General features: G+C 37.7%; 1 protein-coding gene across 1 annotated transcript in view; it reads left to right on the forward strand.

The window, feature by feature from the left end:
* Nucleotides 1-27,353, forward strand: part of LOC120523410 (gamma-aminobutyric acid receptor subunit gamma-3) — a 1,280,683-nt gene that overhangs the window by 797,587 nt on the left and 455,743 nt on the right. Inside the window, exon 5 of the mRNA XM_039744699.1 lies at nt 4,337-4,419. Within this exon, the coding sequence (XP_039600633.1) occupies nt 4,337-4,419 (83 nt within the window). The remainder of the gene's footprint in view (nt 1-4,336; nt 4,420-27,353) is intronic.

The raw sequence follows: 27,353 nt of genomic DNA on the forward strand, positions 1-27,353 counted from the left end.
GATGAAGGTTCAGATACACAACCCATGTTAGTCATTAGAGCATTTTGGAGTGCATGAGAGGGCCCTGTGGTGGAGTGATGTCTTCTCTAGGGCTAATTTTGAGTATAGACAGTGGCTTTCTGTGACCCAGAACTGAATAAGTGGGTAGGAAAATGGATGGACAAGAAAAGTTCAATATATTTTACTAATGCAAATCCAAAGATATCAGCAGAAATGCTTTGGAAGGCATTAAAAGCATATCTGAGAGGAAAACTTATATAATTCATATCTCATACAAATACACTCAAAATTAAAAATACATCAAATTAATTACTGAGCTTTCCTATATTGAAGAATATGCATGCTCAACTTACAACACACTACTTAAAAAAAGCTGTCATAATGAAAATTATTTAATCTTTTAACTACAGGAGAAACAGAACAATTCATCTTCAAGTTACAGTACTCTTATTACCGGTACGGAACAAAAGCGAACAAGATTTTAGGTCAGTAAATATATAAAAAGGAAGTGCAAAACAGAATAGCAGAGATTAAAAATATAAAAGAGTGTACATTTACTAAACATAAAGATATACTGTAACTAATATATTTAAGGAATATTATAAATCCCTATAAACGTACATTTTGCAATGAAGTAGAAGATTATGTTAATATCTTTCTTTATATATTTGCATTGCCACAGTTTAGCAAACTGCTTGTTGAAGAATTCGATAAACCATCAAGGTTTATTGAAATTTGAAATGCTATAAATTTCTTCGAGTGGGAAACCTACAGGTCTAGATGGTTACTCAGCTGAATTTTACGAAAGAATATCTTTTAAAATCCCTTCATTATTGCAAGCTATGTTTGACAAAAAAATTCTACATCACATTTTATACTGGATGTTAGTAACTGTCTTTCTAAATAAAAATAAAGACTCTTTGAAATGTGCATCATACAGACAAACTTCATTACTGATTTGCAATGTCAAGGTACTGGCCATCATTCTAGTGAAAGGAATTGAGAAAGTGATCCCTATAATAATATCACAAGGTCGGACTGGATTCATTAAAGTCAAGCAAATGTCGTGAAATGTTTGCCGATTGTTGGATGTACTGTACATTCACTCAGCAACCGAGCTCCTAGAAGTTAAAAAAAAAGTTGCAAAAAAAGCTCTTGATAGAGTAGAATGGGGAATATCTCAGATTATTTAGGAACAGAATATATAAACAGACAACGCTGTCCACTATCTCCAATGCCAATTGCAAATGCAATCAAACACTCTGGCCATTTGCCTTCAACAAAACTCAGAAATAAAGGGAATTGTAAGAAAAAGGATGGTACAAAAAAATCTCTCTATGTGGATGTTATGATTCTGTTCATCCTCAACCCAAATGTATCATTGTTAATATTAATAAATGTATTAAATGATTTTACGAGATCTCTAGAATTACACTTATCTATCTATCTATCTATCTATCTATCTGGAACAAAGTGTGCCTTTTCTAGTAAACATGTAAGCACATAACATGCATATTATAAGGATATCCGCATATTGTTTCAAAGCAGGTCAAGCATCGGGGGCTTGCAGACACAAACTTAAAGATCTTTTTAAACACAGTTTTGGTAGTCTGATTAATTGAGAAGGGTCCAGCTGCAGACGTTTAGTGGGAGGCCCCTGTGACATCATTTAGAGGCCTGTGGCTAAAGGTGATAGAGATGTAGGTTTGGAAAGCCCACCTTATGTTAGAAATGGAAGTAATGTTGATGTTCATTGCTCTTTAATGTCATTCATTTTTTTATTGGGTTTCTTTGCAAGATCTCTTGTAAAGCGCATGTATGCTGTTATTTATTTACACTGAAGATTTAGTTTAGTTTTTGTAAACCTGCTTATTCAGAGAAGGGCTGCAGAAGCATCTTACATATTGCCATCATGTGATTGTACATACACACACACTCACACACCACGACCAATTTATTATCAGCAATCCACCTAAGCTAGATGTCTTTGGAGTGGGGAAGGAAATCAGAGTGCCTTGAGGAAACCTACACACACATGGTGGAGAAAACATGCAAAATCCTTGCAGGGTGCACCTGAGAGTTAAAATCCGGTTCCCTTGATATAGAGCACTACTCCAACGTGCTTCTCCAATTTAACACATATATTTCCATCAGATGATGTTACAATTTGAAACTTACATTATGTTTGACAATTTCAGATGGTTTTTACACACAGTCTACAAAAGACTGGCAAATACTGCAATGAAATCTAATAATAAAATACTTGAAAATACACATTATATATAACTGTATACACTGTATATACACTGCACAAAAAAATTAAGGGACCACTGGAATTACATATCGGATTTCCATAAATAAAATATTCAAATGACAAATCTTTACAAAGTAATCCTGTGTAATTTGTTGAGAACAAAATGACAATGATAAATGGAAATGATTTTCTTTTGAACGTGTATACTTACTGTATATATTCATAAATATTGTATATATTGTTGCGACCTTTAGTGTGGATCGAGGAAGAATGTAGGACAACATGCATTTTTGAAATAATAAAAAATATAAAAATGCTTATTCTTCTTAAGAGTTACAATAAGACAAAAAAGGAACAGTGTTATTGAGTGATGACAATAATAATGATAATAATAATAACAATAGGTTACATTTATATAGCACCTTTAACAATCCCAAGGTTGCATTAAAGGAAAAACAACAACAACAACATTTATTTATATAGCACATTTTCATACAAAAAGTAACTCAAAGTGCTTAAGAGAAAAAGAGAAATGTTCATTAAAAAGAAAAAGAGATTAAATCAGATTTGAAAATAGGGAGGGAAGAACAGTCAGAGAGATAGGGAAAGAGAATTCCAGAATACAGGGGCCATAGCACTGAAGGACAGTATGACAGTTATGGCCATGGAGAACACCCTGACTACAGCTCTAACACTTTATCAGTTCCAAAGTAGGGTAGTTATGACTTCCACATCTTTGCACCTTTTCATTTCAGTTCCTTACTCACTAACTTGCAGCCTGCTCTGACTTCCCTTTTTAACCCTTTTGTCTCTTTGTACATAGAACAACACAATGCCCTCTACTGTGAACATATACTGTATATATATGTGTGTGTGTGTATGTTTAGTGCTATATATACTTTTTATCTATCTATCTATCTATCTATCTATCTATCTATCTATCTATCTATCTATTGATTTGTTTCATCTTATTTTTTTGAAAATGTATTTTTGCCATATGCTCCAAATTTCATTGTACTGTATACTCATAACAAGAAATCTGACTTGCTGTAACCTCTTCACCAGAATGGCACACTTTTTGAAACTTTTACATTTTATATACATTTTACATTTAATTCTTATAATTAGATTTTTAATTTATATGAAAACACAAAGGGTACATCTACTTCTTTACAAAAAACATTTTGACTGAATTTTGTAGAATGCAATATGCTACACTGTTTGAAACCTTTAGATTTTATATACACTAACCGTGCTACCCATCTAAGAATGGTGGAAATCTAAGTAATCAACGTAGACTTCAGGGTTAGCATATGCATTGTACTCTCTGCTATATGCCATTTGGTATGGTATTTCGAAATAGTGGTGCTAATGTTTGTGATGCACCATCTATTGGAATGACAGAGACACAGCAACCAAATGGACACAAAGAGAGACACACGGACACTCATCCTTTTATTATAAGTGTATTTACATCTGTTTCTTATGACTTTTAATTGATATGTAACACATATGGTACATATACTTTTTTTTACAAAAAGCCACATTTTGGTTGAATTTTGTTCAATGCAATATGACAGAAATATTCTAGGTATCATATTTGTCAAATGAGATTACTTTTATTTAATGATAGGGATGGCATAAGCCGGCAAATGTCTTAGAATAAGATCTTGAGAGGGTGTATGTTGTTTTTAGTAAGTCAATGTTTCATACTCTAGTAAGTAATGAGGTGGTAACTGCATCCACAGCCTGGTGATTCCTTAGCCATGAAGCCAAAATAACTTTACACAGATTCACTATCATTTTCCTGGGATTGCAATGCTGAAAGCCTATTAAACCACCTCCACAGAAATAGAAATATGTAATTGTTGTTTATCTATTATTTTTTGTTCACATCTTTTAAAAATATGATGCTTACAAAGATGTTCATAGGCATTATGGTGCATTTTATAGGCGTTAAGCTGTATTTAGCATGCTCTTTAAAACTTGGCACTACAGCTAATACTACCACTTAAAGAGCATATGAAATTTTTTGTGAAGTCTACAGTGACATCTGTTTAATTTTATTCTTTTTATATCCAGGCTTACCATCAATGCAGAATGCCAGCTGCAGCTTCATAACTTCCCAATGGATGAGCATTCTTGTCCACTAATATTCTCCAGCTGTAAGTACTGCTTAAGTTCACACTCACTAAGAAGCTGCACAAGAATTTGTATTGTGATCTTCTACCATTCTTCTCATTCAAGGTTATTTTCAATTTGCTATGCAGTATATATGTATTTCACTTTTTTGCATTAATCCTATTTCTGAAAATATTCTTAATTTTCTTGATGAAAACGCTATTGATTTTTATAAAGACAAAGAACTAATTTCAGTTTGATGTCTCATTTTTTTAGGTTTATCTGTTAGTGCAGTATAATGTGCTTGTATTTGTTAAATTTAAGTCAGTCTGTTAAATTATGGCATGCAGTGATTTTACCACACTTCACTGAGGGAAGGATAACTTCTGCTTTCTTGGCTAGAAGCTTAAGCTTCCTTTAGCTTAAGAAAAGTTTAACTTCACTAGGGTCAAAACTGCGGCGCGTGTTACACCAGCTAGTGCACGTACTGTATGTTGCAGCAACATGTTAAAATTATTTTCTTTTGTCTAATTTCTGGCATAAAATTCCCAAATATGCATTGCCTTTCCTGATTGCCACATTCCAAATCACAAGGGTCCATAACGTTAAAGTTAGTATTTATACAGAATGTACTATCTCCTTTGCAAAACAATCTAATGTAGCAGATTAATTTTAGTTATGACTTTTTTTGTAAAACTAATTGAATTATAGAATGTTGTGCATAAGAATTTTAAGCTACATGGGTGTGCCTTAAACAAAATAGTTACAATAATAATAATAACTGACTTACAGCAAACATGGTATTTGAAATACTGATATTGATCACTGTTAATATTGTAACTTTCTAAAATAAAATTAAATAGTATTAAAATGTGATATCTCATTCATATTCAGATAGTGTAATAAAATAATGCTAATGAGCTCTTACTGCTTGAAAAGAGAATTCAAATCCAGGTGGAGCTGATCCATCTGTGATCTTATGACACAATCCAACTTGTTGGTGCAATTATTGTATGCATTTTGTTTGCTGTTAATTCAGGTTTCTGTGGGTAATAGCACATCCGAGTCTTGTTATCACCCCAGATATAGAGAATATTATTCCATATAGATTATAACAGGATTTGTCTGTAAAATAAGTTATTGCTTAAACATGATTTGTTTGTCCATTAAGGATGATTAAAAAAAAAAATATATATATATATATATATATATATATATATATATATATATATATATATATATATATATATATATATATATATATATATATATATATATATATATATAAAAGAAAGGCTGTATGATCAGGCTTCCAGTGGCATGTTTGGTTTTATTTTGATGTTTTTTAACAGGTAAAAGATAGCTTAGTATTCAACAAATGTGTGAACTGAGTAAACACCCAATGTGGACAAAAATAAAAATAAGAAGAACAAAATCGCTATATAAATTATTATGACTGAAAAAGCCTTTATTTGCATTTGAACATTACAGTCAATTAAGTAAGCATATCTAATATCTTTGGTTACTTTGACCAAATGACTTGCAATTACACAATTACAATGTAAGGTGATGGACGGCTCACATGGGCAGGTGTCGCATCTGGAATAGGGCAAGGTTGTTTACCCAGATGTGATGCCAACCCTACAGAAGCATGAAAATGAAGGAAAGGATTGTCAAGCTTGAAATGCCAATATGAAAGTGGGTATGCTGGCATCCCTGCCAGGACAGGCTCAGGGTCGTTATTTGGCCAGGAGGCCAGCATGTTTGCAAGGACAGGTGGAGACAACCTGTCAGGACTACAGGCTCCCTAGATATTCTAGTTAGCAGCATCCCTGGGCTAGGATTATCACACGAACACCTGTAAGGCATGCTGGGACTTGTAGTCTTGTAGTCTTACCGCCAAGGTAAACTATTGTGATTAGTAATTCCTACTCTGTGGGGCTTCTGCTTGACCCGGAAGTGCTTCCATTGGGCTGTGCATTAGCACTTGAAGTACTCCTGGGTCCAGCATAAAAGAAGCCACTCAACCTCATCTAGGTGAGTTGAAGTTTACCTGAGAGCTTTGGAGGAAATGAAACAGAAGGAGTGAGAAGGAAACACCTATTTTAGGGTACTTTGTTCAATAAAACCATTTATTTATACTCAGAACTTGTGTTTGTGAAGTTGTGTCTAGAGTTTGGGGTGCTTCAACACCCCCTACAGGTCACAATATAAATGCTCTATATATCATTGTCTTAACCATAGGAAGAAAAATATACTTTAATCATGTGGGCCATCCTAAGAGTATTTAGTCTTTAGGGAATCTTTCCAAACACCAAAATCAAGATAGAAAAACCAGGAACAGGCATATTGAACAGAGGAAGACCTCCTGGTTGTTTTTCAGAAAATCAGAAAGGAGTTTGTATGTATTGTCACAAGAACGAGACATGGACAGATAAAGAGTTGGGGCAGCCACCCGTATAATATAGTATCCTGGCTGCAAAAGGTCGTTTTCACAAAATAATCAGCACTGACGTGCATTCAACAGAGTCTAGTACAAGACTGAGGAAACAAAGGAAAAGGGGCAGGTTTTAAAGGGAGAGACAGGAAGTGAGGTCGTATGGATCTGGCACGTGGTCTTCCATCATTGGTTCGTAGCCGGAGGTGACATCAGAGGGACTGGAGCTGGTGTGGCCGACTTCCATTGGCTCAGTCCCGGAAGTGATGTCAGGAGATCCAGGTGAAATCCCCCGGGGATGGTCTACAGGCAAGGGAGAAAAAGAGTCAGTGCACTCTGCCACACCCCGACATGCCTCCGAACTTCCTTCACTCAAGCCCTTTAGCTGCCTCCCATGCGCACGTGTGTGACAAAGCCCCCCCCCCATTAGCCCAGACCCGGCAGGTCGGGCGACCCTAACCGAGAGCCCCGTGTAACCCAAATGGAAGGACACGATACTGCCAGTGTCCGCTAGGGGTACTAAACGCGTTTTACCTTGGAGTCCGTTAAAGGAACCTGCCAGTACCCTTTGTCATGTCAAGTGTGGTCAGGTATTGAGCCTGTCCAAGCCTCTCGAGGAGGTCGTCCCAGCGTGGCATTGGATAGCATCAAATTGGGAGACTTGATTAAGCCGACGGAAGTCATTGCAGAACCTCCAACTTCCGTCAGGCTTACTGACGAGCACAATGGGGCTGGACCAGGGACTATAACTTTCCTCAATCACACCTAGCTCCAGCATGCGCTTGATCTCAAGCTCCACTTCAGCCTTTTTGCCTCGGGAAGACGATCACGGCGTTCTCGGACAACAACCCGGGCTCTGTCACGATGTTGTCCTCAAGCAGAGAGGTCCTTCCGGGGTTCTCACTGACTACCTCCCGAACGGTCCGGATAACTGTTTCCAGCTCCTGCCGCTGTCTGGGACTTAAGTCCGTGCGAAGTTAAGGTCGTGTGTGTGGCGAAGAGTGGCGGGGCTGGCGGAGGAGGGATCGGGGTCCCTGTCCTTCCACGGTTTCAGCAGGTTCACATGATAAACCCGCTCCTTTGGCCGACGATTGGGTTGACTCACCAAATAGTCGACCAGTCCCTTCCTCTCCTTAACTTCGTAGGGGCCCTGCCAGTGGCCAAGCAATTTAGAGTGGGAGGTAGGCACTAGGACCATGACCCGATCTCCGGGCGGAACTCCCGAAGAGGCGTGCGCGGTTGTAGTACGGGCCTGTGCTGCTTGAGCCTCCTCCATGTGACTTTTAAGGACAGGCGAATCTTTCCAAATCTATCGCGTAACTGCGCGATATACTCCAGTATGTTTGTGGAGGGAAGAGCCTCTTCTTCCCAGCCTTCTTTCAAAATATCTAATATGCCCGAGGTTGTCGCCCGTACAGTAGTTCAAAGGGGAGAACCCGTGGAGGCTTGTGGGACTTCCGATAGGCAAAAGGACGAGGGGAGGAGCTGATCCCAGTTCCTTCCATCCTCGCTGACCACCTTACGCAGCATTTGCTTGAGAGTTTGATTAAACCTCTCTACTAATCCGTCGGTTTGAGGATGATACACGAGGTCTTTAAATGCTTTATTTTCAGTAATCTGGCAGTCTCCTTGAACGTCTCCGAGGTGAAGGGGTCCCCTGGTCTGTCAAGACTTCTTTGGGGATCCCCACGCGAATACCCTAGTAATTCCGTGCGATGGCTTTAGAGGTAGCTGGCGCAGCGGAACAGCTTCGGGTATCGTGTAGCGTAATCCACGAGGACTAAAATGTACTTGTGTCCTCGGGCTGAGGGCTCCAGGGGTCCCACCAGGTCGACCCGATTCTGTGGAAGGAGCGTCAATCAGTGGAATAGGAACAAGAGGAGCACGGTCCCTCCTAGGAATTTGTCGCAGTTGACACTCCGGGCAGGAAGCGCCAAAGCGGCGAACCTCCTCATTAATTCCTGGCCAGTAGAAGCGGGCTTGATCCGCTCCAGAGTTTTGGTGCCCAGGTGGCCACCTAGGAGGTGGGCGTGTGCTAGCTCGCAGACCTGCCGCGGAAGGTGCGCGGCACTAGCAGCAGCCTCGTCTCCTGCCCGTCATGCATTGCTACGGTAAAGGAGGTCATTATCTAGCACAAAGTAGGGGCCCTGTGGCATCGACTGATTAGTCGCTGGCCATTGACAAGGACCACTGCATTTTTACAAACTTCAGGGAGTCATCATTCCATTGCTCCCTTCTAAAAGAAGCGGCGTTTCTTTAAATTGGAACCGCAACACGGAGAGAGGGTCAGCGTCGACCTCAATGGGCGTGGTTTCCTCCCGCTCCGCGGCGTTGGTGGATGGCGTGTTAGCCAGCGGCGGCCGGGAGTTGCCACGTCAGTCAGGGCGACGCCGTCTCTCTCTGCCGGCTGATTACGGCGTGGAGGCAGCTTGAGACGGGTTATCTCCGTCCATAACGAGGCCCAAATTAACCCGGGAGTGGTATGTGTCTCACGCTTTTGATTTTAGACCAGTCCGCCCTAGTATCACGGGTGTGGAGGATCAGGTAGGACGCTACGGTGAGTTTCTGAACTGACCCTCCGTAACTGATGACACAAGCGGCGGACCTGTACCAGCGGATGTCTCCGTGGACACAGGTTATACCGGTCTTAAATTTTAGCCACTGTTGCGGTTGCACAAAGCGGCGGGCAACAATGGAAACGTTGCTGCGGTCGAACAAACCTGTGGTCTTGTGTCCGTTGGCGATCACCACGCCAGTATGTGGGACCGCCAGCGGATTAGCCAGAACACACCAACCCCTCCTCGCCCTCCACCTGCATTCCTCCTTGCCCCAAGCGGTTTTGCGCGCCAGCGGCCGCGGACGCCATCTGAGCTCGGATTGTACAGGGAGGGGCTAGGTCTTGGCATATACCGGCTGGGTTTGACATGAGGCGGTTCTGCTCCCCCAGAGTGTGAGGCCGCCCTCTGCGTCTCCATAAGCTCTATGAGCTCAGACATGTTCTTAAACTGCTCGCCCCAAACCGGCTGGGTGAAGCCACGGGGAAGCGCTTCCAGGAGCAGATAGCAAGCTACCTGCTCTATTATTTGGTAGGGCGTGTTTTCAAATGGCCGTAGCCAATGCCCTACCATTGCCCATAAGGACCAGGCTTGTTTGTTGGTCGGGCGCTCAGGGGCCCACCTCCATTTTTATTTTATTCACCTGCCAGTCTGGGGCACCCCTAGGTGGTAAATGGGGCTTTGGTTTCGCAGGGAGGCAGGCACTCTCCCCAAGAGAGCATACTGAGTCCCTTTGCCTCCCCTCCAGGGCAGCCCAATTCTGTGAGCCCCACCCGCACACTCCCTGGCCTCTCCAGATGGCCTAGTTATGAGTGCCGGGAGCGGAGCCCGCACCGGGTCACGCCGAACCACGGGGCACCCTCCCGCCTGAAGACTCGGCCCCGGTACGCTCCCACCTGGGTATATTGCAGGTCCTGTCCCCTTCTCTTCTGGGACTTCTCCATCCTGCCGACTACGCCACTGTCACAAGAACGAGACATGGACAGATAAAGAGTTGGGGCAGCCACCCGTATAATGTATCCTGGCTGCAAAGTCGTTTTCACAAAATACAGCACTGAAGTGCATTCAACAGAGTCCAGTACAAGACTGAGGAAACAAAGGAAAAGGGGCAGGTTTTAAAGGGGAGACAGGAAGTGAGGTCGTATGGATCTGGCACGTGGTCTTCCACCATTGGTTCGTAGCCGGAGGTGACATCAGAGGGACTGGAGCTGGTGTGGCCGACTTTCATTGGCTCAGTCCCGGAAGTGATGTCAGGAGATCCAGGTGAAATCCCGGGGATGGTCTACAGGCAAGGGAGAAAAGAGTCAGTGCACTCTGCCACACCCCGGCATGCCTCCGAACTTCCTTCACTCAAGCCCTTTAGCTGCCTCCCATGCGCACGTGTGTGACAGTATGCTTTGAAAAATATCTGAGCTCCAGAAAACCTTTTCATCATAGATGATGATGATGATCTTCACTCTTTGTTAAAAGCAGCACATTGCTGCTTTAGTGGTTTGGTACTTCAGCTTAAATCAATTGTATCATGTATTGCTCAATACATCAAAAGTCAAGCAATTCAGGCAGAGGTAGTGATCACTTTACAAGGCCACTAAATGGATTTGGGGTGTGATAAACAGCATACAGAAAAGGGTTTGGGGATGCCCACCCTGTATACTGAAAAATGGAAAAAATAAAGAAAACACGGTGTACAGAGCGAGTTCAAAATATAACTGACTAACAGGAAAATTACTGGGCTTAAATATGGAGGAAAAAAAGAAGATGTGGAGTCAAGATGGCCAGAACAGGAACTGATGTGGCGGTAGAGTGGATTCTGGGAACAGAAAATGGCATCATCAGTGTTGGCTATAAGTAACTTCATCAGTGGATGGATTGGTGGTGATGTCATCAAGAGGCCAGGGGCCTCATGCATAAACAGTGTGTACGCACAGAAATGTTGTGTAAGAACGTTTCTACATTCAAATCACGATGTATAAAACCTACACTTGGTGTAAAGCCACGCACTTTTCCACGGTACCTCATACCCTGTCGTACGCAAGTTCTCCGCTCGGTTTTGCAGACTGGTGGCACCCAGCATCAAAGCAGTGCTACTGTTCCTGTGTGGTTACCCTTTATTTCTCAGAACCACATTTCTGACGCGGCTTTATAAATACACTGAAACTAACCGCATATTGTTTATTAGTGTAACGCATCTGATTGTAGATTACCTGTAACAATATAATGGCCCAGGGAATAGCCATAGTATTCCAAATACCATAACTGCTTTAGCGTTGTTATTCTCACTGCAACATCTTCTTCTTCTTTTTCTTCTTTCAGCTGCTCCCTTTAAGGGTTGCCACAGTGGATCATCTTTTTCCATATTACTCACTGCACCACTCGGAGTATTTATATCACTGTATCTGAGTGGGGAATCACAGCAGCAGCTGATCAGAAAGAGAATTATTGGTATACAACATCAAGCACACACTGCCAAAGCCACAGCAAAACGTTTCAATGCCTTTCCTGTACGGACTTCGCGGTTCAGAAACAGTTTCATCCCAAGAACTATAAACGCACTCAATCAATTGCTCCTTATAGAATTGTTTGTACTTATAAGTACAATTACCCCACTGTAAACTTGCACTACAGTTATAATATTGCACAGCCTGAGCCACTTTATAAAGCACGTATTTACATATGATGATGATATCATTTTTAAGATGAAATGCAGCAAAATATGTTGATTATATTATACAGATAAAACTTTAACTTCATTTAAAGAGAAAGAACGGAAGCATGTAGTGATTCACACACATAGAGCACATTGAAGATCAAATATAAAACAAAGCATTTAACTTGCTACTTTAGTTACGATGGGGTTTGAGAAAATAGTAAATTAAATGAATTTAAGATGAAGTTTATGATGTTCTGCTTTAATGACAAAATAAACTACGTGGTTAAAGTGGAAATTTCGAGATTAAAGTTGACATTTTGTGCTTTTTCCCACTGTGTGCCTATTTTTTTTTGTCTGTCCCCTAATAAGCTCAGACGGTGGACTACAACTTGCCTTTTCATGGCGACTTTGATATGTGACTTCTTTTTTATTTTGGCACTGTGTGACTTTGTGAACTTGAGCTTTCGAGTTTCTCCGACACACTGTGTCACTCGATCAACTTCCTTTTGTTGATTATACCACTGTTTAAATCAACAAATAGTATGTTTTTCCTTTGCCTCCACTTGGTATTTCTTATAATTCTTATATTTTCCCCTGTGCTTTTCCCATTGCCTTTTCAAAGAACGCTGAGCTTAAGGGCTATTTATATTGATTTGCATATTCAAAAAGGTGTAATTCTGGGAGGAGTTGGGGCGGGACAGCACACGTGTGCATTAGCGTTACTTTTCACGCTGACTGGGATTTATGGAGTGGAAGAACGCGGAAGTTGGAGTACGCACAGATTCCTGCATCTGGATTTTTCTGTGCGTAAGCACATTTCGGCTTTTGTGCTTAAGTCATGTTATAGTGCGAATTCTACGCACAGCGTTATGCATGAGGCCCCAGGTCTTTGGGTGAACTGCACAGAAACAAGAGAACAAAGGATTAAGTGAGAGTGCCAACCCCCAGTCTGGCTGGCAAATATCAATATTTAAGCCTGCAAACTGTCCCCCATGCACACGTATATGACGGGGCAAATATTTCTTGATGCTTTTAATGCATCTTTAGATGTGTGAATGCCAAACAGTGTTTGAACTATAACACTGTAAGCAAAACTATTAGACACAGTATGTAATAATTTGTATGCAGTAAATATATTTGTTTTGCATCTCTTCTCAGTGGAACTGCTATGGATGCCTGGATTTTTGTTATTGCACTGTTTATGCTATATATGTAAAATCAAAAATTAAACAACAGGAACTCCAGCGCTTAAAAAAATATGTGAATGATTTGTTATTGCTGTAGAAGTCAGAACAATACAAGACAAGAATACAAATTTAGCCTTGCAACAGTCTTAACATATGTATGGTTTGTATAATGTGGCCTATTAAGGATTGTTTTAGTTCTCCAAGCTATTAACTTGCAGCTCTATTAGTTACACCAAAGAAAGCAATTTGGAAAAAAAATAAAATGATTAAGTATAACATGCCTTGCACCTGAAGGTGCAGGAACAGATTCTGCAGACCACCTTTACTGACATCTGTGTACCGACAACAGTATTTTGCAGGCTTATCACTACTTGGACATGTGTGGGTATTATTAGCATAAGTTCTACATTACACTGTGCTCCCTTGGATCCTGGCTTAGAAATGCTTTGATTGATACCAATCTAATAGTTTTTGGAGACCGAAGGTTTGACTTTTTCTTTTTTTACATTTCCGCCCGGCCTAATAAAGGGCATTTCAACAGCCCATTATGAATTATTTTTGTTTAATATTTTTTTCAATCGTATATACATAGGAAAGGTGCCTCTTCTTGTGCTGACCCATTTATTTGAATAATTTATGATATATTTTCAAAGAAATTTTCTGTCTTTTGTAACATTTGTATATTTTCCCAATATTTTGTATAAAATAGTATGTGAACTGTAAATAAAATGTTTGTGAAACTTTATAGCATCATTAAATTTAAAAACGCATTTAGCGATTAACACACTTCTACAAAAGATTAAGCTAAAGTGAAAAGAGTTTTCTAAGTTATATTTATTACACCAAAATGAGCTAATAAAGTGTTTTTAATAAGCAATTATGAAACTGAAAGGATTTTTTAAAATTTGAAAATAGCCATTCACTACTACAATTTAATAATGGTAAAACAGAATTGTTAATTGTGTTTATTACATTTAGAATTTAAAGTGGAACTTCTTGATGATGTATCTGATCTGATTTTTTTCAGAAAAGAGCAAAACAGTATTATTCATCAATACATTTCAGTGGATATGTTAATATGTAAAAGACATGTTAGTATGCAAAAGCATATTGAACATAAACCATGAGATTTCATGATGCTTTCAACAGCAATTCTCATTGTAATGTCTAATGTACTGAATTACTGTAATAATCAAAAACAACTTATTCCATATCAGCAATGGTTTTTCATGTAAATGATGCATTTGTCAAAAGTCTAAAGCTAAACAAAACTGGCCAATTAATATAATTGTTAATGTGCCATGCTTTTAATTTCTGATTTACTAAATATCACCTTTAAATCAATTAAAGAATGTTTAGTGGCTTTTTTAGACAAATCATCAACTATTTCTATTCCTTTGACTCCTTTATGTTCTGGAACCCATAAAAAACTAACATACACACCCATATTCTGCAACCCATGTAAATGCTTGTGTCACTTCCAATATCAAGTTTGGCCTTGGTGAAGAATTACCCATTTTAATACTCTGTAAGACAGCAAAGGAATCAAAATAGATAAGTACCCAGTTTGGAAAAAGTTTTTCAATCCACTGTAGACCCAAAATAATGGCTATCAGTTAAGTTTTAAATGCTGACAGATAATCACTTGCAATTCTGGGACACAAGAAGCTGATGCTATATTTCTTATCAAACTAACTTTGGCTCCATCCAAAAACATCCTCAATATTCCATTATAGTTTTTAGTAATATGCGTGTTTAGTATCCTTGTTTCAGACAAACCTTGACTTTTTGCTTTTAATAAGTCGTATTTCCTTAAGTCTACTAATGTCAATGGGACAAGCCATGGTGGTAATACCGGGATTAACACTGTGGGACCAATCTGAAAATTCATTAACCTCATGTTTTCAACTTGTGTTGAACCCACCCACCCAAAACTAACAATACTTTTTATGGTGCTCCCAGCAATCCCTTAATACACTAACAACATGATGATCATTCTTATACCCTTTAATTTTTACCCAGTACATTAATAGTAGTTGTAGTTTTAATGCCATTTGTCCCATCTAGACTTGTACTGCAGAATTTGGTGAGAATTTAACACCACCACATCAGACTGTCAAAGCTTGACTCTGAGTAGCATCCAGTTTTTTTAAAATTGGAGTTAGATGCTGATCCTGCATAAGCTATACAGCCATAATCAAATACTGAGGTAATGAAACCTATATAAACAGGTAATAAAGCCTTTCTGGTTTCTTGCTCTATCTTCCTCAACCCTGACCTTAAACAATTAGAGTTAGGGGTCAGCAGAAGTGATGTCAGGGTGGCCCTGCCTCTTGAGAGCTCCACCCACAAAACATACAGATTCAATTTAAAAATGAGACACAAAATCATTTATAATTAACCAAAAACAATAAAACACATACATACACATAAATATCCACACCATCCAATTCTATTTTTCCCATGTAAAATAAAATCACATTACATTGCACATCCATAAACCAATTTCTCTACTAAACACCAATGTTAAGACTCTGGGAAAAGTAAGAGTAAACTGAATTTTAGGACGTCAATTACTATTCACCACCCTATGTTCAACATAACATATATAACACATTGTTGTCCTTGAATGCAGAAAAATATATTTGAACCAAATATTTATGATGGATTAAACTACTACATTCCTGCTCCAAACCTCCAGTTTCTTTAAATAATATGTTGTGATTTTTATTTTAAAACATAAAACTGCACTAGGATATTCTTTGTCACCAGCTTTACTTAACTTTATCATTTTACTTCTAGCCGTTAACTTGCATAAGTAATTTAAGATTTGGAGAACTGTAATGGAAAAGTATCACTTTATGTAGATGACAGGGCACTTTACATTATGAAACTGCTTCATGTACTAAATGTATTTAATTAGTTTTTTAATTAGTTCTCTAAAATTTTAAGGGTTTAACGCTAGTTTATATATTTAAGAATCAGAATTACACAATTTAAAAACCTGCAAAAATGAAAGTTTTACAACTTGGTGAAATGCGTTAGACAAGAACTCATCATTTGGCTAGGAGGGTTAAAATTATTAAAGTAAATGTTCTTTAAAAATGTAACTGTAATGTTTTCCATTATACAGCATATTCACAAATCTTTAAAAGGTTGGAGGCAATTGGAACTTTGATTAAATGAATACAAAAAATCCATATAGAAAAAATGTTGCACCTCAATATATGTGTGTTCTGTGTACTAATTGCCGATTGTTCGACACTCACGTAAAATATGGTATTAGGGCAGGAAATACTTGAAGTTGTTATTCTTAATTACAATTTTACAGGACATATATTTTTACCATACCCAAAACACACAATCTTTAGTGATTTGTATATTGACTACATATTGTGACATATGGGACAGAAACCTCTGTGCTTCTGCTTTTTAAAAAGGGTCAAGTTTCAAGGGAAATGCAGTTTCTTGCAAGCAGTCAAAAATCTGCATGTCAACTGCCTGAACACTAACCTCTCATATCTTAAGGCAATAAATGACATTAAGTATCTCTCTTGCTAATGTCTTGATTTTTTTCCTCAGCTATGTGGCTTCTGTTTTTCTGCTCAGTCTCAGATGTGGAATCCCTACCCCTCTTTAGCTACGGAAGCTTTTAAATTTTACTAAGCCTGTTAACACTGTAACAGAGTCAAAATTTATTGAAGATTAGTTATGTTTTCTTTTGTGTTTTATTTGTTGCTGAAAGACTATAAATCTGTTAATTCGTCAAGAATAAGATATGAGTTTAAAAAGAACTGTTTATTAATTTCTTTTGTGCAAATTACAATCCAAAATGCAACAGTCCTTAAAGTTTTTTAACAATTATATCTTAATTGTAGCATTTTAGCAAAACATTTTATTCTGCTAAATGTAAATTGTTGACTTTATTAAAAGAAGTGTGGCCAAGTTTAAGAATTGTTTTTCATGTTATGGGAAATTGTTGTTTCTAGTTGTAAAACATATATGAGTAGCATCTCAAACCATATTAATGTTTTTTAAGCAAAATTTCCTCTAGATCAGAGGCTTTCAACTGGGGGGTTGGGGGCCATGGCCCACAAGAGGGCCTTAGTGAACTTTCAGGGGGAACACACCATGAATTAAAATAGAGCACAAAAAAAAAACTAATCATTGAAAAGCTTCAGATTGTCAATATTATCATTTAAAAGTGGACAGCTTTATCATTGTCCAAAATATTGTAGCATCCCAGCCAACTGCAACAGTTGGATCTGACAAGGGAGGCAGACAGCACCACGGAGAGCTGCCTGACATGTAAATCAGGGAAAAGGCAAAAAACAGCACTATGATCGGGTGAAATAAAAAGGAAGGGTTGGGCTAAGCCAGTTTTTCTTTATGAAAGGTTGATAGGTTGATGGACATGCCCGCATAATTGAGACAGTATGCAGTGTGGGTGATTGTTGTATGTTAGAGAAAAGAACACTGGTGTGAAAACTGTGGTGAGTTTAAAAGTGGCGAGAGAACAGAGCTGGTAGCAGGGTGACCTGGGCCTGGACTCCAAACAGAAGATCATAAGTAGAGGAGTGAGGTATGATTTAGTTCTAGACAGTTGTTCAATACCTAGAGTGTCCATAACATCCAGAACAGTAATGGGTTTATTATTAAGGTGTAAACAATACAGAATTGAATTCCTTTTATTATTGTCTAATACTGTGTTGTTTTTGCAGTTGTTAAATAAACCACTTTCTGCAGTCACTTTCTTTTTCTTATGTACCTTCTTCCCAAATCAATACTGCCTTTATTTTTTGTTTCATATATACAGTAGGTTGTATCTGAATACATTTGCACCTCCCAATAAAATTGGATCTCTCTGGTGTTTGAATTATTCTGCACAGTGCAGTACAGCACAGCACATCTAGAGTACAATAGTTAGAATGAGAATGGGTTGGTCACAATAAAGTAACATAAACACTACTATAAGGAAATGTAATGTTATAACATGGCCAAATTTGTGACAGTGTCATGAAGCAGTTTTAGGCTGACACCTGCTGTTGTTGCCACTCTGCTCATTTTTTATAATCACACAGTTATTGGGGCTGCCCAACCTACTATGTATTATCTGTTTGCTGCCATTGTCCCACACAACATTTTTGTCTTTTCCGCTGACTTGATTGTTCTTTGTTAAGAAAAAATGTATTTGTATCTACCCTCGTGTGGAGTTTGCTGACAGAAACCAGTGCTAAATCCAGAGGATAATGAGGTATCTTCTACAGTTAAGTTATGAAAAATTGTCTGCAGCAATTATTTCTGCATTTTAAAAATTAATTTTTACTTTCAGAAATATGTACTCATTTTATGCATGAATTAAAAAGTAATACGCCATATTGAGTAGTGAGCAATGTTTATTGTTATTAAAAATATATGCAGTGACAAATTCTGTAGTTCAGTAATTAATGGTAATTATTTATCCTTAAGAATGCCAACTCATTTTATGACTAAGAAATTCAAGCACTAGGAAAATATTTTTTATTCATAAAAGAATCTATAGGCTATTTTTGAAACAGGTTCTTAATTTTGTATAATGCTTTAAAAAATACAGAAATTGTAATAGAACTAGTTACAAATATGAACTGGGTAATAAAATTAAGTTAAATAACAAGCACCTTTGCTTAAACCGCAGCAAACATACAAGTTCACTGGGGGACCTTAAGGGAATAAAGGTTGAAAATCACTGTTCTAGATAATCTGGGAAAGGACTGGAAAAAGTACTTTTCAATTACATTTTCATTATTAGGTATGAAAGTGAACTCAAGATAAATATAATTTTCATCAATCTGTGCAAAATATGATAAATTCAATTCAAAATTTCTTTCTATTCACAATTATCCAATATATATATATATGGGTTATAAAAGATAAAAGAGTCTTGTGCTGCAGTTCCAGATGGAAAAGATGTGTGGAAATCTTGTGAATTCATTTAAATACAAAAGTACACACGAGAGGAAACTGGAAATGGTTTGGTGTATTCATGTCTTACAGGTAATGATGTTTTGTATTGACTTGTATGTGACCTGTATCTAAAATTTGTAGTTAAACAAACAGGAAGTAGTGTAGAATCCAAGTACTTTAGTATTGTGTTTTCTTGGTAGTAGTGGTAGTGAAAGAACAAAAGCATTATGGGAAAAAAAACAAACAAGCCATACTTTTCAATTATGAGAGAGGTATTTATTTGCTATCAGATCTGTGAGGTTCAAGCCTTATTGAATTCATACTTCTCACCTGAAAGACATTTTACTGGTCCAATAGTTTATTTTATACATTTTAAGTCAGGGAGACATAATGCAGTGGTTAGCACTGCTTCCTCACAACTAGGGTCATATTTTTGCCCACGAAAATCGGCACAGCATAGTCGGCAGATATTTTCATGTCAGGGACACTTTAAAGACATTTGCACCATTATAATCCACACAAAAACAGCTCACTCTCTCCTTCTCCATTGACTTCAGTGCATTTCAATGAAGTTTGGTTCCAAATATTTTAGCGATTTCCACTGAAGATGAAGCAAATTCAATGAGGTTCTTCATCACTACTCCTCATTGAATACTCTATTGTGTATTATAACTTTATACTTTTTAGGTTGCTTAAGTGAAGGAATCACATCTTACCAACCATAATACAATGAAAAAATTATGTACTCATTTTTTTCCCAATCTGGCAGTCTTTTATTATGATTATTCTTAGTTTACTATGCTGAAATATTGGTAACGTTTTGAACATTATATAGTATCTCTTAACTGATTTTTCTCTCTTTGCTCTCTAGAGCAGGAGTTGACAAGTCCAGTCCTGGAGGACCACCGTGGCTGCAGGTTTTCATTCTAACCCCTTTTTTAATGAGTGCCCAGTTTGTGCTGCTAATTAACTTCTTGTGAATTCGTTAAAATTGAATTGCTTTCTTAAAATTTTCTCCCCTTAATTTCATCATCATTCCTCTGAATTGCTTCATTACTTACCTTAAATGGCACCCAAACAGAAATGAAATGTGAAGTGAGGGAGCCAAAAGAAGACCAACTAAGTCAGGGCCTCAAACTCCAACCAATTTCACTCTAACCAAGTGCTTAATGAGGTGTCAATTTTTGTTGTTAATTAAACCAATTCTTTAATTTCGTGGCTTGTTGCTGCTCTCATGTTACAATAGCAGACATTTCCTAAATTGTTGATATTCTCTGTCTAAGAGTGCTGGTAAAATGTTTTGGGGACCTGAGAAGATCGACATTCTGGAGACCTTCAACTTTCCTTATTTTCAGATATTGTATGATGGACACCAGTTGTTTTGGTTCATTTTGTATCTCATTATTATAGTTTGTCTGCTAATTAAGGAAAAAGAAACAATTAAGGGGTCTGAGTCTTCAAGAGCAAGTCAAATAAAATTAGTTCAAAAGAAGTTAATTAGCAGCAAAAACAGGTCACTCATTAAGAAAAGGATTGAATGAAAACCTGCAGCCACGGTGGACATCCAGGACCAGAGTTGGCGACCTCTGCTCTAGAGGTTTAGAATAAGGGCATTTGATCTGAATAAAGTAATACATGTCTTACCACTCTTTAATGTATGCATTAAAGTGACCCTTGGGCTCAATTTAATCTCTATTATAGAAAAAAATCTTGGAAGAAGATGTTACATGATTTTCTCAAAGACACTTTAACGTCCGTGAGACAAGGCAGTGAGACAAAATGACAGCTGCTGCTCAGGCTTTTAAATGATCGACATGCAGTGCGACAAGCAGAATATGCAGCTCGGCAGCAGCAGCAACAAGACAGCAGCTGATCCAACAGCATCTCCTTAGGGTGTGTTCAGACCCCCCTTCACAATACGAGCAGCAAAGACATGAAGTGGCTGGTGCACACAGGGCCCCTGAGGTGGAAAAGCATAGCAAGTAGGGGGCACAGCCCCCTAGTAATAAAAAAGATAAGAGATGGATGATTATTATCCATACAAGTGCTACTGTCTCCTGTTGGCATCTTATACCTGCACAAGCATTCAAAGTGGTTCTGTTCTCACAGACTGTAATATTCTTTATTCGCTATGAAAGCTTCCGTAAATGATTCAATGCAAGGCAGATGGTTAACTCTGAAAAGGTGTTTAGTTTATTAGCGCACACAAAACAGAACTTTACCAAATATGCCCGTCTCCATTACTCTCTGTTATTAAGCACTCCCCATTATTTATTCATTGGTTATCTGGTTTATAACAACTTTATTTAAAACCTTAATTCACAAAATACCACACAGACCTTATTCCATTGCCTGAGGAGAAAAATCCACATGCTTTCTCCAACCTAAACTAATTAACACTCTGATACTTACACCCAAGAAGGAACATGAGATGACAACACTAGAAAAGCAAATTAAAACAACATTCTAACACAATACTAAAGAAACTAGGTTAAATAAAAGGGAAGTTTATGTAAGAGATGAAACAGGAAGCACCCACTAACACTGATAGCATTAACTTACTGAAACAACTATTATTGGTCAATTAACTGTTAGCTGAATAAAACAGATGGATAAGTCTAACATTATTTGCAAATGTACATTGTTTACTCTTATTGATATATGTATCTACCGCTTACCAAAGCTAACATACATGTTCACAGGATATTTTGTAGTGAGGACAAAATTTTCTGGAAACCAAAAAATTAAGCAACATTTATAGAGATCCACAGTACAAATAAGAAAAAGAGGTTACCTTAAAAAATAATATTTGGTTGATATTAAACTGCAATATTAGAAAACAACCCCCAGAAAACAATGAATTGCTTGATTCTAAAATGCATTTTTAGTTAGTGATATTATATATATGTTATAACTAGCAAAATACCCACGCTTCGCAGCGGAAAAGTAGTGTGTTAAAGAAGTAATGAAAAAGAAAAGGAAACATTTTAAAAATAACGTAACATGATTGTCAATGTAATTGTTTTGTCACTGTTATGAGTGTTGCTGTCATATATATATATATATATATAGCAAAATACCCGCACTTCGCAGCGGCGAAATACTGCATTAAAATTTTTAAGAAGAAAATTAAACCTTTTTAAACTGAGGGAAAATATGCCAATAATTATTTGTTAAGGATCTCTTTGTATACCATGTTGTCAGTTCGGTCCTCCGGTTGTAACATGACCAAGCTGGGCGCTGAGCTTACTCTTGAGCATGCAACTTACATTTGGCCATATGAACAGTAATCTTGTCTCAAATCTGACAGCTTGGATTGCTGCTGTCATAATCGGTTTGAGTTTCATGGTTTGTTTCAATTACGACAGTATTTGCAGGATTTGTTGTGTTGAAGTGACATTTGGCATCTGTCAAGCGTTGTAAGCACACAACCGGTTTCATCGATAAAATCAAATCCAGCTTTTGAGAGTTTAAAAATTCATAAACATCAAAGTGTCCACTACTGAAATCGTCACCTGTGAATCTAAGATGTTTAAGAGCCGTGGATTAAACAAAAAGGCTGTAGTTATCAGTAGGGAGACATGAATCCTGTGGCGAAGCAAGGAAGGGAATGTAGAGACCGGAGCAACGGACGGTCTTATATAGGCAGGCAGCCAACAACGTGGGAGGCGTTGGGATGGGGGACCCAACGCCACCAAACACGGTGACCGAGCTGCAGGCTATGGCTGTATATATGTACGTAAGTAGGATTCAGTTAGCGTTGTAAACCCGTGTTCCAAATTTCTTGAAGATGGGCCCATAAGTAACAAAAACTGTTGAAATGTTCAATATGGCGGCCGACAGTGGCATCATACCACCGAAATAAGTGCATACATTGGTTTCGGTTAGTGCAGGGAAGCCGCCTACCAAATTTCGAGAAGATGGGGCCATAAATAAGAAAGTTCAAAAGGCGGACGTTGTTGACCATTATGACCATTACGCGTAGAATTTCAAAATGAAACCTGCTTAACTTTTGTAAGTAAGCTGTAAGGAATGAGCCTGCCAAATTTCAGCCTTCTACCTACACAGGAAGTTGGAGAATTAGTGACGTTGGAAAGTTCAATATTGCGGCTGACAGTGGCGTCATACCACCGAAATAAGTACTTACATTGGTTTCGGTTAGCTCAGGGAAGCCACCTACCAAATTTCATGAAGATGGGGCCGTAAATAAGAAAGTTCAACATGGCGGACGTTGTTGACCGTTATGACCGTTACTCGTAGAATTTCGAAATGAAACCTGCTAAACTTTTGTAAGTAAGCTGTAAGGAATGGGCCTTCCAAATCTCAGCCTTCTACCTATACGGGAAGTTGGAGAATTAGTGAAGTTTTGAAAATTCAATATGGCGGCCGACAGTGGCGTCATACCACCGAAATAAGTACGTACATCAGTTTTGGTTAGCGCAGGGAAGCCACCTACCAAATTTCGTGAAGATGGGGTCAGCCTTCTACCTACACGGGAAGTCGGAAAATTGGTGACGTTGGAAAGTTCAATATGGCGGCCAACAGTGGCGTCATACCATCGAAATAAGTAAGTACATCAATTTCGGTTAGCGCAGGGAAGCCGCCTACCAAATTTCGTGAAGATGGGGCCATAAATAAGAAAGTTCAACATGGCGGACGTTGTTGAACATTATCGACCATTATGACCGTTACATGTAGAATTTCGAAATGAAACCTGCTTAACTTTTGTAAGTAAGCTGTAAGGAATAAGCCTGCCAAATTTCAGCTTTCTACCTACATGGGAAGTGGGAGAATTAGTGATGAGTCAGTGAGTGAGTGAGTGAGTGAGTGAGTGAGTGAGTCAGTCAGTCAGTCAGTCAGTCAGTCAGTCAGTGAGGGCTTTGCCTTTTATTAGTATAGATAAAATAAGTCCTAGATTGTGTGGTTGAATAAGGAAGACTACGATAAAAGATGTTAAACCACTGTTTTAGTTGTCACTCATTTTGTTAATAAATTTGTCAGTTATTTCATTCTTACACTGAAATCATGCCCACCCAGATAATTGTGCAACCACATTTTCACATTTCTCAGTGTTAAATGACTTCCCCACACTGCATGCTTTTCACAGGTATTGTTAGAAATATGCAAATGGCTTGTTGAATACCTAGACAAAAACTCAGCATACATCAGCAAGTCCATAGTCTGACAATTACATGTTAAAAGTAGTTGAAAACATCTGTAGTAGTAGTACCATTTATCATGAATTAGTGTGGGGGAGGTTCAATGCCATTAGAAGTCAGTTGTTATATGTGCTAATCAAATGTCCATATGTGGAGAGTAGTGATGAGCAAACCTTGCAGTGTTTGTTTCTCTGTGAGTTTGCTGAAATCATGAAAATATTTGTGGAACTTTTCCAAACTCAGAAAAATGCATTAAAGTCAATGAAGAAGAACCAATCTGGAGTGGAATATAATGGTGATTTTTGTTCCTGAGGGTTAGGGAATCATTTTCCAACTTTGTTGGACCAATTGTTGTGGCCAGAAATGTGATCTAACACTGTGAGGGACCAGTGCCAACCACTGTGCCACCACTCCTCAAACAAAAATAGATGCAGACAGAATAATAACTACAAACAAAATACAACAAATTGCCCATAGAGTTCCAATCTTGAGGCACACATTAGCTGTGAATGAAGTGGTGGTGTGGGACAGGCTCTTTCCATTGTTTGAAGTCATTACTCTGGGTGCAGTTGAAATTTCTTTTTTGTTTTCCATCTCTGTGCAGATGCTTTGCACATTTTTTTCCATAAAGAAGACTGAAATGCCTTGTAGACAGTCATACATCTTTCATTATTATTATTTCACAGGGTTGCATGTGTTTTCTTTATTGGATAGGAAGAGGGCTTCTTTAAGGCTTGATTTGGATCACAGCTGTAGCAAGTGGCTAAGTTTGCATGCAAATTAGCGATTCAGTGCCACGCTTGCACAGGAATGAGTATTATATATCCAGTAGCAGTACTCATTCTCATTCTGTTCAACTAATATACACCTTAAATGAATAAACTTCTCTTTTTAATGCATGCAAGGTGAAATGGTAGAAATAGATCAGTAACATTCTAAGAGTAGACATTTGAAAGTTCTGTGCATGACTGCTACAGCTCTGTGGTGCCATGCTGATCTCGCAAAGCATCATGTGGCACTGGGAATAAAGTGTTTCTATAACCCAGACAAAGTCCCAGGAAAATAAGTCATAATAAACAAGTGCATCGTCAAATGCAGCATATTCTCTGTGAAATATGCTTTAGGAAATTTCACCAATCAACATTTGTGGATAGTGAACTTTGGATACAAATATTCAAGAATCATAATAGCGAATTTCTGGATAAAGAGAATGCAGTTAGCAAAGGAGTGGTGTACAGTTAAGTAGTAAGAGCCAACAATGGAACTAGTATGTGAATTTGCAGAGTTTGAAACATTTGCAAAACAGCAGGAAAGTTGAAAAATGAATATAATTAATTTTGCCAAAGCAATTCCATTCTGAATCCATTAGCCCAAATATAGCAAAACTAGTTCCCCCATTCATCCTGATGTGCATGTTCACTGATTTTTTTCTTTTTTCATATTAAATATTTAAATTTTACAATATATACAGATTTATTTCCAGATCAGTCCTGAGAAATGTGTTTTTGGTTACATTACAAAGCTGTTCTGTATTCTTGTTTATTGTTAGTTTTTCTGTGCTATAACTTGACTTAATTAGATTAATAACCAGAGAAAATATAAAACAAATAATAAAATGTAAAGTAAAATTCCCTAGCAAAACTGTAAATGTTGTTTAAGTGTATAGCCCAAAAGTTCCCAGAACTTGGTAACAGAATAGAAGAAGGATATAATTATTTACTATGCTGCTAGATATTATATGCCTTTAGGCGTGTTAACCTAGTGGGATTGTTCTGAGTTGTTCAACTATGAATTCCTGACATTTAGTCTACAACTGTGATCATGACTATGGCAATTTTTTTTTCTACAAGCCAAAAACAGCTTGTCAGGTCATATTGAATATGATTATCATGCTTTTCAACATTAACAGACTTACTAATAACAGTTTCCTCATGAACAGACTGATCTATCAATAAGTGACATTACACTGAACTGCTGAGTTGTCTGTGGGAAAGCATTGGAGAGAAAATGTCCAAAAAGATGGTACAAGCCTAACTGCATTTTGCAACTTGACAGTGCATCTGAAAATACTGTTGTACCATGGAAGCAGCTCACCTATGCGCATCTCATTATCTGTCACAGAGTGTTTGACCAAAAACAATACAGTTGTTTCTTCACACCTTCTGAATTCTTCAGATGTCGATTTTTTTTTTTGTTACCAAAATTAAAATTAAGACTGAGGGAAAGACAATTTGCTGCTACTGTGTTAGAAATCCAGGAAGAAAAATCACAGGAGGCTCTAGACGCAGTAACAAAAGATGAGTACAGAAAATGTTAACAGGAATGGGAGAAGCACAGGAACAAGAGTATTGCATCTCAAGGGAAATATTTTCACAGTGACTGAAAGGCAATTGCTACAAGTTGTACTATATATATATATATATATATATATATATATATATATATATATATATATATATATATATATATATATATAACAATTCTGAGAATTTTTGGGTCTCACCCTCCTTATACGATTCCAGCATTTTTAGATTTTTTTTAAACACAATCAATCAACTTTTTCTCTTCTTGCCTAAAATGTATCAGTAGATATTTATTACTAAAACAAGTAAACCAGATTCAGCTTTTCTGATTTACTTTGTTCTATCATTATACTGAAACATTACTTCTGTACCTATGGGATCTTCCTCAGATAATAACCTTTCAAAAGTTTTTTTTTTATTCAAATACTGGTTTAATTTATTGGCTCTTACAAAGGTCACTGCTATAATATATTTTACTAATTGGTTTATATTTTTTCACCCATTAATTTCTCTGTATGATTAATGCTTTCCCATATAGGGTCAGTGTTTTTTATTTTATTACTTTATAGGAAGTCCTGCTTTGGCATATGCTTTTTTTTGTTACTTGGTTGGTTGAGAATTAGTGTCAGGTAGATTTCAGGTTATGTGCGTGAGTGATTATTGAACTAGATTATGCTGTTTTTAGCATTTTAGACATATTGCTTTATTAAATCATTTGTGTTTTAGTGGCATATTAGAAGTCAA

The sequence above is a fragment of the Polypterus senegalus genome, chromosome 2 (genome assembly GCF_016835505.1).
Source record: "Polypterus senegalus isolate Bchr_013 chromosome 2, ASM1683550v1, whole genome shotgun sequence".
In the NCBI taxonomy this organism is placed as follows: domain Eukaryota; kingdom Metazoa; phylum Chordata; class Cladistia; order Polypteriformes; family Polypteridae; genus Polypterus; species Polypterus senegalus.